The sequence below is a fragment of the Plectropomus leopardus genome, chromosome 11 (genome assembly GCF_008729295.1).
Source record: "Plectropomus leopardus isolate mb chromosome 11, YSFRI_Pleo_2.0, whole genome shotgun sequence".
Taxonomy (NCBI): domain Eukaryota; kingdom Metazoa; phylum Chordata; class Actinopteri; order Perciformes; family Serranidae; genus Plectropomus; species Plectropomus leopardus.
The window spans coordinates 6366865-6384519 of NC_056473.1; the positions used below are offsets into that span (position 1 = coordinate 6366865).

The 17655-nt window shown below is 37.9% G+C and overlaps 2 protein-coding genes across 2 annotated transcripts in view; one reads left to right on the top strand and one right to left on the bottom strand.

Annotated features, from left to right (window-relative positions):
• The first annotated feature begins 561 nt into the window (after nucleotides 1-561).
• Nucleotides 562-15738, top strand: rab3il1 (RAB3A interacting protein (rabin3)-like 1). The gene is made up of 11 exons (XM_042496008.1): nucleotides 562-779; nucleotides 6391-6574; nucleotides 6696-6791; nucleotides 8744-8821; nucleotides 9096-9332; nucleotides 10922-11050; nucleotides 11141-11253; nucleotides 11474-11497; nucleotides 12369-12468; nucleotides 12547-12613; nucleotides 12755-15738. The coding sequence occupies exons 1-11, from the start codon at nucleotides 562-564 to the stop codon at nucleotides 12838-12840; spliced, it is 1332 nt and encodes a 443-aa protein (XP_042351942.1). The 3' UTR covers nucleotides 12841-15738.
• Nucleotides 15739-15781: 43 nt separating this feature from the next.
• epx (eosinophil peroxidase) overlaps nucleotides 15782-17655 on the bottom strand; it is a 36045-nt gene continuing 34171 nt past the window's right edge. The window contains exon 17 of the mRNA XM_042496009.1: nucleotides 15782-16498. Within this exon, the coding sequence (XP_042351943.1) occupies nucleotides 16441-16498 (58 nt within the window). The 3' untranslated portion in view covers nucleotides 15782-16440. The remainder of the gene's footprint in view (nucleotides 16499-17655) is intronic.

Below are 17655 nucleotides of genomic sequence, written 5' to 3' on the forward strand. Positions count from 1 at the left end.
TAGTGATTAACCCTTCCTGTCTAACCAGGAGACCTACAGTGGGGCGAAGTGCAGACAGAGTTCAATCTTCAGATTATTGAAGTGCAATTTCAGCTGTTCTGACTGTTTTTTTAATGCTCTGACAACAACTGAGGATCAGTTTTGAACACTTTGGTGAGTATATTCAGTGTATTTTTCTGTCCTTTTATGATCCTGGATTAAATCTCTAGAGTTTCACATATGAGTGAGCATTCTTAACTGACGCTGAAGTTTTATTTACACTGGATATTTCACAAAGGGACACATTCCTTCAGCGTGACAACCTGCAAATGAAAGAGTCTGAGCTCCTCGGGCTCTGCAGGGAAGACGTGTGTAAGTTATTCAAACACTGTAGAGGTCACGGCTCGTCCAATGACTGCTGCAAAGCTTTGATTGTGACGTTTGTTCAGGAGAAACTGTTTCATTTTTAGTTAGTAACTTTCTTTTCTGCATTTTAGGAACTTGACACCCACAGACATCATGACCCTAAAATAAAGGCATTTAACAAACTGCATGTAACTTCAGTGGAGACATCTGAGAGACATGGATGCTTTTGAGGGAATTCACAGCGTCCAGATTTCCTCCTCTCCACCGTCTTCCAAATCATCCAGCCCTGGATATGAAGTCCTCAAAGCAGGGAGATCTGGAATAGCAGTATATTCCTCTACAGTGTTTTTTGGCACATCTGATGTCCTGGGACAGCCGGCTGCCAGACACAAGTGCAGCAGGGAAACTAAGGAGGAAGGCTGTGTTGTTGGACGGTGAGTATCAGAAAAGATGAGTTTGATCTCACCTCTGTGAGCTGAACATGATTGGCTGATTTTTTAAAAAAAAAAAATTTTATTTGTTATTGTCATCATATCATTTTATGTATCTTACTCATAACATAGCTCATGTGTTGATAATATTTCTTTTTCAAATGAAACATTACTAGAACAGGTGTGTCAACCAGTGTTAAATCAGAATAAAAAATATCTTATATATAAAGATAAATAAAGATAAATAATGGCAGTAGTTACAGTTTTATTGTAAATTTGAAATTGCTGAAAAATATCTCTGACCCCATTTTATATTTTATATTCAATCTCCCTAGACAGCAGTAAAAGGCTAAGAAAACAAAATAAATAAATGAATCAAACAAACAATAAACATAAATAAATAAAAATTACTAAATACCATACGAGTAACATATGTTAATACATAAGTATATGTATGTGTGTGTGTACATTAAGACTTATATACACATGAAAAGAAAAACAATACATATAAAACAGAACATAAAGTATAAATACATAGAGTAAAAAAGGTCTTTTTGAGTGTTTTCCAAAGTGCAGTGTTAGATCATTTAACTTCTAATCAGGCCGTTGATGTGGCGGTATATAGTATAAAAGGGTTCAAATGCTTCTCTCTTCAACCTTTTGGAACCACTATCACCAACCACCTCATGTAGTTTAATAAGACACTACATCAAACTCAACTTTTACCTGTCATGAAGATTGATCCCTTCGGTTGATGCGTGTGACCATCACATTAAAATAGCAGTCAGGTGGTCAAGTCAAATGACTACATATGCAAACTAACAAACAGACATCTATATTTAGTCACTAGTTTTAGTCTATCCAGCAATGCGTGATATCTAAGGGTTGTTTTGCATGTTAAGTCCAGCCAGAAGACAAATGCAGCAAACAGAATCCATGCAGCATGTTCCCAGACAGAGCACCCATTCAGGCATGCTTTCAGTCTGTGGGCTTACTGCAGGGCCAGATCAGGATTTGTTTTGATTTTATTATTTGCCTTTATTAGAGGGTACAGTAGAGAGCTGACAGGAAATGAGGAAATAGAGAGAGATGAAGGATCATGTGCAAGAAAAGTGCCCAGCCGAACTCAAGGAGATCAAATCAGGGGCGTTGCGATTACACAGACACGGTCTTAAGCCCCTCAGTCACCTGCGTGTTGCAAACTTCATTTATGTGTTTAGAAGTCAGCTGGCTTACTGTGAATTATCACTGAAACACGTAGAGCATGACTTGTACTGGATTAATGAGACCAATACTAAGTTTGAAAACTCTGATCAGAATATTTCTAAATATACATAATTAACACAATACTTTAGGTTTTTTAAAAGTACATTCAGATTAGACATATGTATAACTGGGATAAGCTAATATCAACCAGTTTGTCTTTCTAGCTCTAGTTTGTTTAGACAATTTATTCTGGGAAAATGCATGGCCCTCCCTCTGCCATAAATTAATTATTGCATTTGTAAAATGTACCATTTGATGTCTGAAAGTTAAAAATTTAAGATGAAGTGCTGGAGTTGAAAAAAGTTTTCCGCTTTCGTCATGCGTGCTGGTTGGCAAGTGCAAACAGTTTATTTTTGTTAAGATTTAAATGAGATGTAGAATTAAGAGATTTTCATTAAATGTTATTGTTCAAAATTTTGATTTTGTTATGTTTTTTTCTGAAAGAAGCAGTCCGTGCACATGATGTGTCCAAGGGCTATCCAAAATTTGAAAATTCAATGATAATTTTTTGTTTTTACAGTGTCTGGCTATGATAAAAGGTGTAATTTTGGTGATTTTTAAAGAAAACAAGCCTAATTGGAAGGCATGCATTCTATAAAAATCTGTAGGAATATAACTATAAAATACAGCCCTAAACTTTTATGTCTCTCCTCTAAGCCAAAAGTAAAAACACAAGTCCCTCTCCAGAGCTTAAAAAAACCTTGTTTGACATGTCCCTAAATCTTCCTTAATCTTACTCACTTATTGCATTTCCATGATGTTAGAAAAAGTTGAATTATTATGTTAGTCTGACTAAAACTGGACTTTTAAAATACATGTAAACATCTTAGTCTGACTGACAATGTACTAAATTGAATTTGCTGAAGTCACTAACATACCTAGATAATTTGGTTGCAAACTGAGCTAATCTTTCATGTATGCACATCAGTCGGACCTGAACTGGCCTCGGCATTCTGCGCATTCTCCTCTTAGCCATGCCAGCCTCCCTCGGTGGTTAGGGATAGGGACTGTTCATTATTTATGAGGAAGAGGTTGTGCAAAACAGGTAAGGCATTTTAAAAGGCACTGGGGGGAGATGTATGTTTTTTATTTTGGCTTAGGGGAAGGATATACAACTTTAAAAGGTAGTAATTTGTATTTCTTTAAAATAAATAAAGTCACACCCCAGTCACCCCCCTCCACTGATGAATAAAGTACAGTCCCTTAGAGGGTTTGGGTAGGTGTAACAAATATTGTACTGCTGTGGAAGGGGCTGCAGCAAAACACGGCCAAAATAAAATGGCCAAATTAACTAATCGACTAATCTGTGCATGTAAGCATGCTGACTGTTCCTTTAATTGGGGTCCAGCACCTCATTTTTGCCCTGGGCCTCCTCAGCAGGACAATCAGGCCATGAAACTCCACATTGAGACTGATTTCACTAATGATACTGGTGTTTGGGCTCGGATGAAACCAAACGTTTTCTGTAGAGGAAACCGTGAGAGACATCCACGGATGACTAAACGTATGTGAGGTGTTGGTGTGGCAGCAGATGGTGGATGAGAGGCTGAACGTGGCGGTGTGCTCTGCTGGCTCCGCTCCGGGTTTGTCGGTCAGGGCGTGGGGAGTAGATGCGCTGTCATGTGACCGCTGAGGAGAAAGAGTCAGAAACAGGGCACGGACTCTCTGTTTTGTCGCCAGGGTTAAACGACTCGGAGATGAGGAGAAAACAGTGAAAGGCATGACTGGAAAAGTGTTACTAAAGTCGGCGTTACACTTTTAAGTCGCAGTTTTATTCCCGTCAGGCGCTGCTGTTGTTGTCGGCTGCCCACGTCAGCGTCCGCATTCCTGCGCTGATTTAAAACGGCTGAGATTAGTTTAACTGAAACCAGCTAACGTTAGCTCACTACAACATCTACTCATTTATCAAAAACTGAAGGGCACTGGAGGGGAAGAGTTGACGGATACACAGACAGGGTGGAGGATTATATCTGCTGTCCTGGACGCTGACAGGGTAAGGGCGGACACTGAGGGGAAACCTCCGTATTAAGAAGTTGTAGGTGTAAGCTAACAGTTAGCTTGCTGAAAGTGCTGGTAATGTTGGTGTGTAACGCAAGCTTTGAGCGTGTACTCTGTATGAAAATGACACGTTTAGTTTTCATTGAATGCTGGGATGCTAATGCAGTAGCAGGGGGTTGAAACATGTGGTCCGGGGTCCCTCGGAGGTCAGTAGTTAATTAACTCTGGTGATTTCACTCACCAAAGTTTTAGCTCAGTGAAACTTGGTGATTAATGATTCATCATTAGAGCTGTGAAAGTGGTTATTTTGATGTTGTCAGACACAGTTCTGCTGTCTAAACTAATGATAAGCATATATGGTTTGAAACTTGAGGTGGGAAGCATTTTAATGGACTTTATAGTAGTAACTGTTAATAAGATTTTAAAATAACTCTGGTTAAAGAAACATTTCATTGCCACATTTACGGTGAATATTGTACCCTGTCCTTTACAAATCAAACCCTTTCGATTATTCATTCACAAATTAATAACTATCAAGTGATCCTAATGATGAGCATCAAGCCACAAGTCATCACTCTCATGTGGGACTGGGTTAAATTGGTAAAACAAATATGATCCTTAAAAAAAATACTGATAAACATTCATTTGTGTATTTAAAGACACCCAAATAGACTAACAGGCCCTACCAACATTAATATTAGTTTGAGATTACGATTCAGGTTTTGAGAGGCCAAGTTTTAAATGTTGTTTGGTATAGCGTAATGTTTTAAACATTTAAAATATTGTATTTAACATATTTTGCATCCTAATTCTAGATTTATAGTAAATAATTTACACTCAGTTGACAGTTTATTAGGCAGAGCCAGCTAAAACTAATGCAAACTTGTAATAAACTTTTGCAAAAGTCCTGAGCAATATTCTTTGCACATTCTGCAGTTGTATTACATAGTACATATTTGTTATAGTATTTTTGTAGTATTGTTGTTCATATTGCAATTTTTCTATTCACTACTTATGTTTTTGATGTTTGCAGTACGTTGCCTTTATTTCTATTCCTTCTTGATATGTTTATTGTATGTATCAAACATCAGAACTGCAATGATCAATTGATAGGTTTTCAACTATTAAGTTAATGGTCAGCCAATTTGATTATCAATCAGTTTGAGTTATTTTCAAAGAAAAAAGTTCCAATTCTCTGATTTCAGCCTGTTAAATGTAGATATTTTCTGGTGTCTTTGCTCCTCTGTGGCAGTAAACTGATTATCTTTGGTATTTGAAGACATAATCTTGGACTCAAACACTGATTAGTTTTTTTTGTCTTTGATTTTTTAATTTTATTTTATTTTCATGACATTTTCTGACATTCTATAAACCAGACAACTCATGAAGTAATTGAGACAATAATCAACAGATTAACAACAGCAAAATAATCGTTAGTTGCAGTGGCATCAAATATCAAGGCGAATTCCTTGTAAGTAAAAACCTACATGGCAATAAACATTATTCTGACTCTCATACAGTCTCAACGGCCCTGCAATGAATACTATGATCAATTAATTATGTTGGCTGATGCACTTGCCGATATTATCTTATGGCAGATATCAGTTTTTTTTTTTAAAACATTGGCTATAAATGGGTTAGATGAAATATTAGGACCACTTGTGGAACACAAAACTGCAGCCTCTCAAAAACTGGATATAATCTTAATATTGGTAGGATTGATACATTTTAGCTAGGTGTACCTAAATGAACAGCTGAATGTACTGGATGTTGTATGATCATTATCATTATTCCGTCCATATCAATCAATCAATAAATCAATCAATCAGACTTTATTTGTATAGCACTTTTCATAAGCACATAGGTAAAAAAAAGTAAGACTTTGTAACTAATTAAAGAACTAAATAATAGTTGCAAATGCACGATAAACCTATAGATAAAAAGATACAAATAAATAAATATAAATCTATAGATAAAAAGATACAAATAAATAAATATAAACCTATAGATAAAAAGATACAAATAAATAAATACGATGTTAACAATAATTAATTAAATAAATAAATAAAATACTAATAGTAGATAAAAGGTAAATGAAAGGATAACAGCACAAATTATACTATATAAAAATGTCAATAAATAAATAGTTAAAGTTTAATTAAAAGCCAAGCTAAAAAGGTAGTTAAGTCCTTCATCAAAATGTTGTTGATGATGATGATGATGAAATTTAATGTTTGGTATGACAGTTATCGTAGGCTAAACTGTCTTTATAACAACCCAGTTTCAGAAGTGAACATGAAATCTCTGTGTCCTCTCACTAACAATACTGATTATATTTTTGCTTGTGAAGGTTGGTAGATCTGGATCCAGAGCCAAACTCCAGAGTGGAGGGAGGAGGCCAAGACGGGCCCACCTCGGGCAAGGACCATGGCGACCTCTCCCGGCTTCGTAGCTCCTCGCTGGAGATCCGAGAAAAAGAAATTCGAGAAAAGGGCTCGGAGATCCTCAGGGAACAGCTGGATGCTGCAAAGAGGGTGTTGTAACCTACTTTATGCTAACGCACACAAAGCATTGTGTGACCTGAAAAAAAGCTGACAATGCAAATGTCCTTCCCTGTTGAATGTGGTTGTGATCTTTTTTTCATTAACACTTTAGGAACTGAAACTAAAGGACAAAGAGTGTGAGCGTCTGTCGCAGGTCAGGAATCAGCTGGAGCAGGAGCTGGAGGAGCTCACTGCCAGTCTGTTTGAGGTAAGCTGTAATCATTGCTCTCTGCTGACCGTCATTTTGACAGGTAGGCCCCCTTGATGGGGGAAGTTATGTGATGTGTAATATTGGAGCTTTCCACTATAGAGAAACAACATAATTTGGTATGAGAGTTCACTAGAATAAACCCCTTCAGTTAGAACAGTTTGCACATATCAGCATTTTATGATATTATCAGTGGATAAAATCAGGTCAAATGACTGTAATGTGAAAGAGGTTGCTTGAGTGATGAACTCACAGAGAATTTGTGCACCCCATCCGCTCTACGGCGAGTTTTGGCGTCATGAAGCTCATACTTGTTTTTCTGGTCCTAACTAATGTATATATGTCAAACATCAGAAAATAGTAAAAAGTAGTCATCGTGGGTTCCTAGATGTCTAGTTTTGTCTAACAGTGAAAGGGCCCTGACACACCAAGCTGATGGTCGGGCCATTTGTCGAAGTCAGACTGTTGGTGAGTGCACTAGTTTTGGGGATGGGGTGTCCTGCACTGTTAGCACTAGTCGGTCACTGACAGGCTTTCTTTTGGCCGATTCATTATGTTGAATTGACGTTGGAGATGGCGGTCAATCAATGAATGAAATCGCTCTGATGGGCAGTTCAGCTCAGTGCATGAGAAGAGGACAGAGACAAGGAAAGCAAACAAAGGGTTAAATTAAAGAGGGCATGAGATCAAAACAAACTTGTTTTATCAGGAAAGATAATTTCCAGCCATTTAGCTCTTCATCAGAAATGGTTCATAAGTGTTTGTGTCATTGTTTGCTGGCGCAGGGTGAATTTCATTTGTTTTTTTAACACATCTGGCTGTGTTGTTTATGTGCTAACTGGCTAATAAGAGTCTTGAATCTATCCTGTTGGGCTTTCAGTTAGAATACAGACTACTGCAGCCAGCTGATCTGAAGCTGTATTTCCTCTCACATAGGCGTAGAACTGATGTGCAAGATGGACGTGGCTGTAGTCTTTGTGGTGTACTCATGTGCATTGTTGGCTGAGACACAGGCAATGTGAGGCGATGCAATAGTCGGCCTATGTTCTTTGATATTGGTTTGGTGTGTCTTAACCTTAAAACCCAGATATTTTCAATTTACAATGATGTTAAGTTGAGATGTCATCAAATCCTCACTTTGGGAATCTGGAACCAGTGAATGTTTGTTCTATGTAATTTGTTTGTATCTATTAGACTATGAAATATATAATTAGGACATTCATTTTTATTGTATAGTATGTGCAAAAGAAGGCATAAAAATGCTACAGTATAGAATTCCATAAGAAATGTCATAGTATAGTCTGGCATTAAATACAATTATCATAGTATAGAATGCCATGAAAAATGTCATTTTATGGCATCAAAAACATCATGGTATAATTTGACATTAAGCGGTAGTAAAGGGGTGCCTGGTGGCTCAGTGGATAGAGTGGCGCCCCATATACAGAGGTTGTATCCACCGCTGCAGCGACGATTCCAGCCTCGACTCTGTGCTGCATGTCATCCCCTCGCTCTCTCCCCCTTTCACTCTTAAACTGTCCTGTCCATTAAAGGCAATAAAACCCCAAAAAATAATCTTAAAAAAAAAGTTAGTAAAAATGTCATAGAAAACTGTCATCAGTAATTTTATAAAAATGTAATAGTATAGTATGTTATAGAAATTCCCAAAAATTGTGATATTCAGTACTCTTGTACCTACATGTATTCAGTGATGAATGAACAAAAGCTTGTTGTGTGTTGTTGTGATATTCTAGATGTTTTGTTTCCAGCTTGTTTTGCTGTCCAAATGTCCAAAAATCATTTATTACTGGTTTTTTTTTTAAGATTTTCCATTCACCATTAGTGGATTATCAAGAACATTTTGATTTCAGAGATTTCAGATTTTCTTTTTTAAAATCACGTAAGGATCATCATCAGACCTTGTGTTAATGTTTCGATCTTCATCACAAAAGGAAGCTCACAAGATGGTGCATGAAGCGAACGTCAAACAAGCAGCAGCGGAGAAACAGCTGAAGGAGGCTCAGGGAAAGGTGTGTGAAGTTTTTTCTCTGTTTTTTTTACCGCAGTTTGAAAATCAATCTGGCGTTACATGACCTGAGTGATGTTCACAAACCTCTGACCCCAAAAAAAGTCCTTCATAGCTGCTGAACTTTTTTTGTATTGAACTGATTTGTCTTAAAAATGGCAGCTGCTGTTCTAAGTTTTTCTTTTAGGCCCATTTGATGTCAGATTTTCCTACCATCATCAGACTTCTGTCACTTTCACAATTTTTGTCTCTGTGCTTTTTCTGTGTCTGGCTCCCAGATTGATGTTCTGCAGGCAGAGGTGACGGCGCTCAAGACGCTGGTGTTGACATCAACACCTTCTTCACCAAACCGCCAGCTGCATCCACAGCTGCAGACTTCAGGAACCAGGGGAGCGCACAAACATGTCGGGGGCCACGTCCGCAACAAGAGTGCCAGCGGTGGCTTTCCATCCCCACCTGGAAAACCAGAGCCCTCCTCGGTTTCCATTCAGCCTGCGACCAAAGAGGACCGAGAGGTAACCTGAATGAAGTGTGTACATGTACCGCTCTTCTCCTTGGTGCATTTCTCAGTTTCTTCCTTCCTGTTTCCAGTCACTCATTTGCTTTTTCTTTTCTCTCAGTACTAACTTCTTCCCCACTTGTTCTTCCTCTCTGTCTCTGGTGTCTCCACCTCTCTCAGCCTGCTGTTCCTGCTCTCCTCTCTCTGATACTCTGCCTGGTTCCTGGCCAGTCTGTCAGTGCGTCCTTTGACCGTTACTGGCAGGAGCGGGGGGAGGGGCTGGGCACTGACAGCAGACAGGTAACAGCATCCCTTCAAACAGGCCTCATTAGTAGCTGCTGGCAGTTGGATCTGCTTTCTGTAATTGTTTTTATGGGACAATGAGCACGTTATTCCTGCCCCACAGAAGAAAATGACAATAATGCACCGCATCTCTTGGTTGAAAGATATTTTCAGTCTGAAAATCATCAGTCTGTAATTGTCCAGAAAGACAAACTAAATGTGTTGCGTCTCTTTTCAAAGTGGCTGTAAGACTTGATGCTGATTTTTTAAAAAATCGTTATTCCTTTTTAAAGCATTAATTAGTGCATCACATTTATGGTTGATTTGAAGCTCCACAATGTTATTAGTCTCCGACTGTTTTGGGAAAGAGTCTGTCATAACACTTGACTGTGAAAGTATGATGCTGGTGCTCTTGAAGCAGCTTAGAGGGTGCAGCAGGTACAGAAGCTTCACTTTGAAGATTTAGGGAGGTGCGGGTAGCCAGGTGAATGCATTGTATCCTTACGCCTCACTCTCTGTCTTTCAGCCTGAGTTCACCCAGAGCTGCAACTATCTGAGGACACTTGTTCTTGCATTTATGTCTTTTTAAAGTCACGTTCTCTGTCCCTCCTCAATTTAGTTGTTTTGTTTTTTTGTCTTGAAGAGTATGTATGTAGATCAGAGAGAAGAAAAACGGTGAAGTTTCTCCTTATGTGTTTGATGCCACTCGATTTCAAAATCAGGTTTTAGATCTAAAATCTCCTGTAGTCAGAGCCCAGCTTTAGGAAGTTCACCTGTCTCTATTTTGAAAATGTGATTTTATCTTGTCACTTGAACGCTTTTGTTATTTAAAAGGGTTATTTAGGGTGGAGGGGTGTCACTGCATGTAGTTGATGCATTGAACAGACAGTTAAATAAATGAGTGTGATGGAAATGGCTTTTGGAGCAGGATTTGAAAAGATGTCCTATAAGTAGTTGGGAAGATTAGAATTATACTCAAGAAAAAGGGGCAAATATTTTTGGAGGCTCATGATAGGGACTTTATTTTATGGGGAGATTTATCTTTTATATTGTTTCTTTATTGCACTGCTACATGTATGGACAAATATATATATTAGATTTGCACTTTATGGACTTAAGAGTATGTTTTGGATTTTTTTGGGTTATTTATTTATTTTTCATTATTATTAGAATTTTAATTTGTGTTCAGTGCTTAAGATGGCGTATTGTTAAGGTTTGCAACCAAGACCAATAGTGTATGTATGTATTTGTTGTGATTAGAAAAAGCAATAAAAACTGTTCATCATAACAAAAGAGAGAGATAAAATGCTGTTTTTTTGGCAGATGGACTCCGTTCTGTATGCAGAGTTTTTGATGTGGAAGGAGAATCCGAGTGTAGAGCGCTCCTCCGCCTTCTTGAGTCGCATCTACAGAGAAGACATCGGGCCCTGCCTCTCCTTCACAAGATCTGAGGTCAGACTCTCTCTACTTCTTCACATTAACACAGCTGCCTTTGTCATATTTCTGTGTTTGAATGATGTTATCGATTGCTGTTCTCCACAGCTGTCGCAGCTGGTGCAGAGCGCAGTGGAAAACAACTCTTTGACTATCGAGCCTGTGGCCATGTCAGCGTTACCAATGGTTAAAGCCTCGGCTATCGAGTGTGGTGGCCCAAAGTGAGTTATCACGTCTACGTATTAACTAACATCCTGTCCTCTCTTTCACCATTCACTGCTAAACAATGGCCAAGACATCACTGAAATTCCACTCCTCTTTGGTTTTGTATTCTCCTCTGATGATTAGTGGGGTTTTTTTGTCTCACAGCACAACTAAGAGGGATTTAATCAAGGGGCACATTTTTAATCACTGTCTGATTTAAAATCTTTTTTTCCCCAGTGGCTTTAGGGCAGCAATAGAGACGTAAGTCCTTTCTGGAACAATCACCTGTTCAGCTTTTCACTAACACAAAGTACTGTGGCATGAAATGAAGTCTGCCTTTACAGACATCTGAAAACAAATCTGTAAATGAATGAGTTCTGCATGTGTTTGGATTGATGTTAACCTACCTTTTTCTCTTCCAGTGACTAACTCTCTCTGTTTGTGCACTGTTTATGTTTTTTGCTGTCTCTCTATTAAAATGTATTTGCACCTGGAATCTGTTGTCACTTATGAAAGTGTGCAGGATTTAGGGGGATTTATTGGCATCTAGCAGTGAGGATTGAAGAATACAATCAGCTGAAACTTCTCCAGAAGTCTCTTCCTCAAACAAACCTGGTGATGGAAACTAGGGGTGGGGGAAAATTGATACAATATAGCCTAGTACTGCAATATTTTTCTTTGACAATATTGTAGTCCACTAGATTTGTTTTTCTGCAATAAAAATGAATGCAGTGAGATGAACAGACTGCAAACTTTATCTTTTTTTTCCGTTGGGGTCATAATCTGAAAATATCATGATAACATCGTATCATGGGGCTTCTGGTAAATCCCACCCCCACCTTAAAGCCGTATCTTTTACCTTGAGAAATCCATGTTTTTCTGACGCTCTTGTCACGGAAGGGCTGTTAACTAACTACGATTCTTATTTTCAGGAGATTATATGTTAAAGAAAACATACCTATTATATTCAGTTTTTGCCAGTATATCCCTAAGTCCTACACACTGGACCTAAAATTCTTAATTCAAAGTGTCGTCCTTAAACCTGATGGGATGTAAGTCATGTTTGCTGTGATAAACTGATGTGTGTATTCACGTCTTAAAGCCGTCTGACAGCTGATCTTTCTGTTTGTAGAAAATGCGCATTAAGCGGCATGTCACGCCTCTGCAGGCATCGCATTAAACTTGGTGACAAGGGGAGCTACTATTACATCTCTCCTTCCAGCCGAGCACGGGTAACTATCACTGAATCTCAGTAATCTTCATTAGACATGCTGCTGTTACTTCATGTCATCCTTACTTTTCTTTTCTAGATCACAGCTGTTTGCAACTTTTTTACTTACATCCGCTACATCCAGCAGGGCCTGGTGAGACACGATGGTAAATTAACTCTAACATGTTTCTGAAATATTATGTAATTATCTTAGAATGAGTCTGTTTTTTTTGCTTCTTGATTTGCCAACAAGGTTTTTATTGAAGCAGCTGACATGTTGTATCTTTTGTTGTTGTCTCGTTGTCCAGCGGAGCAGATGTTCTGGGAGGTGATGCGTCTGCGCAGAGAGATGACTGTGGCCAAGTTAGGCTTCTACCTCACTGACCAGGGCTAGAGGACCTGACAGTCCACTGAAACCCCCAACAGGACGATGGATCCCAGCACCTTAATTATGTAAGGTCAGGGTTAAACTGTGGTAACAAACAGGTCTTGGATCAGTTTTGTAGCAGAGGTTTTACAGCAGTTGTGCTGCAGCAGAGCTCAATCAACAAGGGAAGCAGAAAATGTTCCACTTTATGCAATAAGTTAAACCAGCACAGCTAGAAAGAAGAAAAAACAACATGATTTTAAAGATAGTGTTGTTCCCAGATATGTAAAATATATTTTTCCGTTATACGGCCGGCCTCCGGTATTTCTCCACTGTAAGGAGAATTGTTTCTGTTTCTGAACCTCCCCGGTGGAGAAAACACAACCTCTCATGTTAATACAAATAGACAACTATGTATCACGTTCCAGACATTAGTCTTTTAAAGATGAGCACAGTGCATGAAAGCAGTGTAGAGAGTGTAGTTGGTCTCTTACCTCAAGTACTACATACTTATATACACTATGTAATGTAATAGTTCTACTGTTAGAGCTATAATATTCATCACTTTTACATAATGCTCACAAGCATCTATTTTAAGAAATGCTTCACACATAAAATGACCATTTATATATTAATTACTCATTGTGTGTTTAATCTTGAATTTAGGGAGAAAACATTTTTCTTGCGTGCCTCAGCAATGAATGGAGAATCTAAGAAAGGCGAACATTATTCATGAATTGAAGTAAACAGGGAAAACTCAGTTATCCAGTTGTATGCTCAGTACTTCCCAAACACAAGCTTTTCACTCAAACAAAAGAGCGTAGTAGTTTGCTTGGGCACGCATGTGCATTTTAATGCTGTGCAACAACATTTTTTGCGTTGTGTTACTCGCTTGTGGACGGCCGCTGGAGTATTTTGGAGCATTTTCAGTTAGTGAAATACATGCAGGCTCAGTGTCCTGAAGCAGAGTGAACCAAGACAACTTATCAGACTGTCACGGCAGCACATTACACGCCCTCCGCTGTTTACTTTCCACAGTAAAAGAGCAAGACCAACTTTTTATTCAGAGCATTTTTTTTAACAAGCAACTTAACAAAAATAGCTTTCACTAGGTACAGGCATATTTTCAAAACTTACCATGTAACTTTATAAGCTTTGCTCACTGATCTCTGAGCCTGATCCGTATTTGTTCTGTCTCTGTACAGAACTGACGCTGAGTGCAGCTCAGTGTGTCCACAGACAGCGACATTGTTCGTCCTTCATTTCTGAATATCAGTAACATCATCAGAATCTCATCTAGATCTTAACACTGATAGGCTATCGCAACACAGCGTCATGCAAAATTGTCCCTCCAGTTGAAAAATTGCGTGATGGCGCGAAGATGCGTAATATGTATTTTCACGTCCATCGCGGTGCATTCACCACATCCATCACGCTGCCTGGCATGAATTTGCGTCTGTTTGCGTCTTTGCATTGACTTTGTATGTAAACTCAATGTGCAAAATGCTGTCAACGTGTTCAGTGTGAACCCACCATAACCCTGCTCAAGCAGCGCTCATAGGCACGTGCTGCTTGTAGGCAAAAGTGTTTTAAATGGTAAGGTTTCAGTTAAAATGCATGTGATTAAAAACTACTGAGCACACGACTGGATCAATGAGACTTGGAGTTTACTGCACGAGCTGTGTGAGACTTTGTATATGGATGTTTTGATACAGTTTAATTGTTGTTTAACACAATCCCCATATACATCAATTCATCAAGTATTCTTAGTTTTTGGATTTTCTGTGGAGGCATGCCAGAAAAACAAAGTTTTCTTCATAAAGTCAAGGTAACACAAAGTGGCAAACTCCATTACTGAAAAAGGATGCCAAGATGGAGTACCAAAAACTGCAGACCCTCTAATGTCCTCTTCACTCAGTCACCATAGACCCCGATGTTAAAATGTCCCAACTTTAAAGCAGAAATGAACATGTTTACAGCCTGGCACAAAAACTTTGGTCTTTAGTTAATTTCAACTTTAATGACAACGTCACAGGACTTTCCCCTTCATGACTGTAAACTCACCTTTTTACATTTTGGTAATGCTACACTTTGTACACTTTGAGTGACAGGCTGTCTGCCATAGTGTTCTCTACATCTCAATCAGACTGTTCCCTCGCTCCTCCATCCCCTAGTCCAAACATGGTCACTTGTGGACCAAAAAAACGAAGATGGTGATGTCTGAAATGCGGAACTCAAGGCTTCAAAATAGCACTTCACAAACGTCACTATCTATGGGTAACAGGCAGTGAGTAATTAATGTATCAATCGTCATGTTGTGGGTGAAGCATTTTTTTCAGTTTTTTTATTCAAACACAGGAGGCTTTTTGTCTCGGCATGGCCTTAATTTTGTTGATGCACTCTTGCACTTCTACCTGTTCTAGATGCCTTGTATAAACACACAAATGAAACAGCCACAGCCTGTTGCAAAAGCTTCATGTTAGTCTGGCCTGTACTTCATAATCAGAAAAATTATTGATGACTTAGTTATGAAACCTCTAAGCTCAAAACAGTGACAGTTTTACAATATAGACAGAAAACAAACAAGCTTTAATCCAAGTGAATGCAATATGCACAACGGTAGCTTTGCACGTCTGCAATGAAGAGTATATACATACAGTAAAAGCCATAAATGACTTTGCATGAATGCAACACATAGCCATATTATGTAATGTATATTGGTTGTACCTCATAATATAGATTTATTATTATGAAAAGACAATTTGTTTCAGAAAACGGTCTGTTGAAGGTAAAAATGAAGAATATTGTGTCAGAAAGTGCAATAACTGCTTCTTAGCCTTCGGTAGGGCTTTGAGGTTCAAACCTCAGTGTACTGGTCTTTAAAACACTCCATTAAAGACGAGGCATTGTAGCCTCACAACACCACCTTTGCACTGTGTGTGATTTATGGGTCTTGTTTAAACAAATCTGATTGGAGATAAATGGATCGGTTTGACTTTGATGTTGGCTCTTTGTGATGTTTAGACCAAAGTTTGTGAACGCTGACTCATCACTGTAATTCATTTTAACACAACCAGATGACACAGAGACCTATTTCTCGACACCGATTTGGCTTTAGATTAAGGTCGTTGCCAGGAACAGCCTGTTTACCCTGATACAGAGCGCTCTGATACAGTTACCTAATAGGTTAGTGAGCAGGAACAGGAATATTGAGACGATATCCCGCTCAGAGGGGCTTTATGGCATGAAAATCTGTTTTTGGAGCAGACATTCCAGTAAGATTTTAGTTTCCGGATTGAAAGGACCTTTGTAAACTTGTTATTCTGTGCTCATGGCCTCATCATACAGATTACAACCTTAATAAGTAGTTTGACTTCTAGTGAATGACTGAGACTGGTCAGTGACATAATGTGTAGTAAGGGGACAAAACATGCAGTATATAGATGTATACAGCATAGATACAAACTGTGTAGTTACAACAAGGGTTTTATTCTCAAGCCCTGGTGTTACACAGCTATTATAAATGACCAAGACAAAATATTTCACTACTATAGACAGAAAATACTTATGACAGTGAGATTGTTTTCATGTAAGATACTTTAGAAACACATTCCAACAACACAACTCTTAACTTTTCCCTTGACAACATCCAGCTTGGACCACCTCTTCTTTCTTAGGAAAATATCTGCAAAAGACACATTTAGTTCTTTACATTTCACTTAAAAAGTACTTTTATGTTTGATTATTTTTCAGGAATAAATTAAAAATGCATAGAATTGACATTAGGAACATTAAAGATATACTATGCAGGATTATCTGTTATTGTTTGTAAAAGTCCATCAGCAAATGGATAAGTATGTTTTTATAACAAACTATTATATGGCATTTTTAGAAATATTTTTATGACTTAAAGAACCATGACATGTGTATGCTATTTTTATGTTGTGCTATAGGATGTTATTTTGTATATTTTCATGACTTGACTATACCATCTTTATATGTTTATGCTTTACTATACTATGCTTTACTATATGCATATGACATTTTAAAAATATTTTATACCATACTGTGATATGACATCTTTTCGATAACTTTTATGGCATATAATCTTTTGACAATTTGTATTTTCATGGCATATTTTGCAGTGACATGTTTAGGAAATTTTTTAAATAATATATTTTTTTTTATGTAAAACTACTCTGTGACGTATTATGTATTACTATTACATTTTTGATATATTTATGGCATATCATACTAAAACATTATACATTAAAGTAATACATGAGTAGTATAACAGGAGTAAAAACTGTCCAAAAAGTAAATATTTTGAGCGTTTTAGGCAAAAGTTTAATCTGGCAAAAAAAAAAGCCATACTAGCACAGGGAAAAATGGTCAAAAAAGTGATGCCTTTCAAATACTGAAAAAAGTCATAGAATAGCATGTTGAGGTTATTTATAGTATAGCCAGTTGAAAAAAACTGTCCAAAATGCAAATATTTTGGGTGTTTTAGGCCAAAGTACAGTTTGGTGAAAACGGGAAAAATGGTCAAAAAAATGATCGCTCCTAATATTGGGAAAACTCATAGAATACCATGTTTAGGCTGTTCACAGTATTACCAGTTGAAAAAATGTCCAAGAAGTCAATATTTTGAGCGTTTTAGGCCAAAGTTTATTCAGGCCAAAAAAGCCATACTATAGCACAGTGAAAAATGGTCAGAAAACTTTTGAAAACCATCATAGAACAGCATGTTGAGGCCGTTTATAGTATAGCCTGTTGAAAAAAAACTGTCAAAAAGTAAATATTTTGAGGGTTTTATGCAAAAATACAGTTTGGTGAAAAATG

Excerpts from the sequence above, each read along its gene's own strand:
- rab3il1 (XM_042496008.1), top strand. The coding sequence starts at position 562 with ATGGATGCTTTTGAGGGAATTCACAGCGTCCAGATTTCCTCCTCTCCA. Across the intron at positions 6,792-8,743 it reads TCACTGCCAGTCTGTTTGAG|GAAGCTCACAAGATGGTGCA; the intron begins GTAAGCTGTAAT and ends TCATCACAAAAG. Across the intron at positions 12,614-12,754 it reads GGGCCTGGTGAGACACGATG|CGGAGCAGATGTTCTGGGAG; the intron begins GTAAATTAACTC and ends CTCGTTGTCCAG.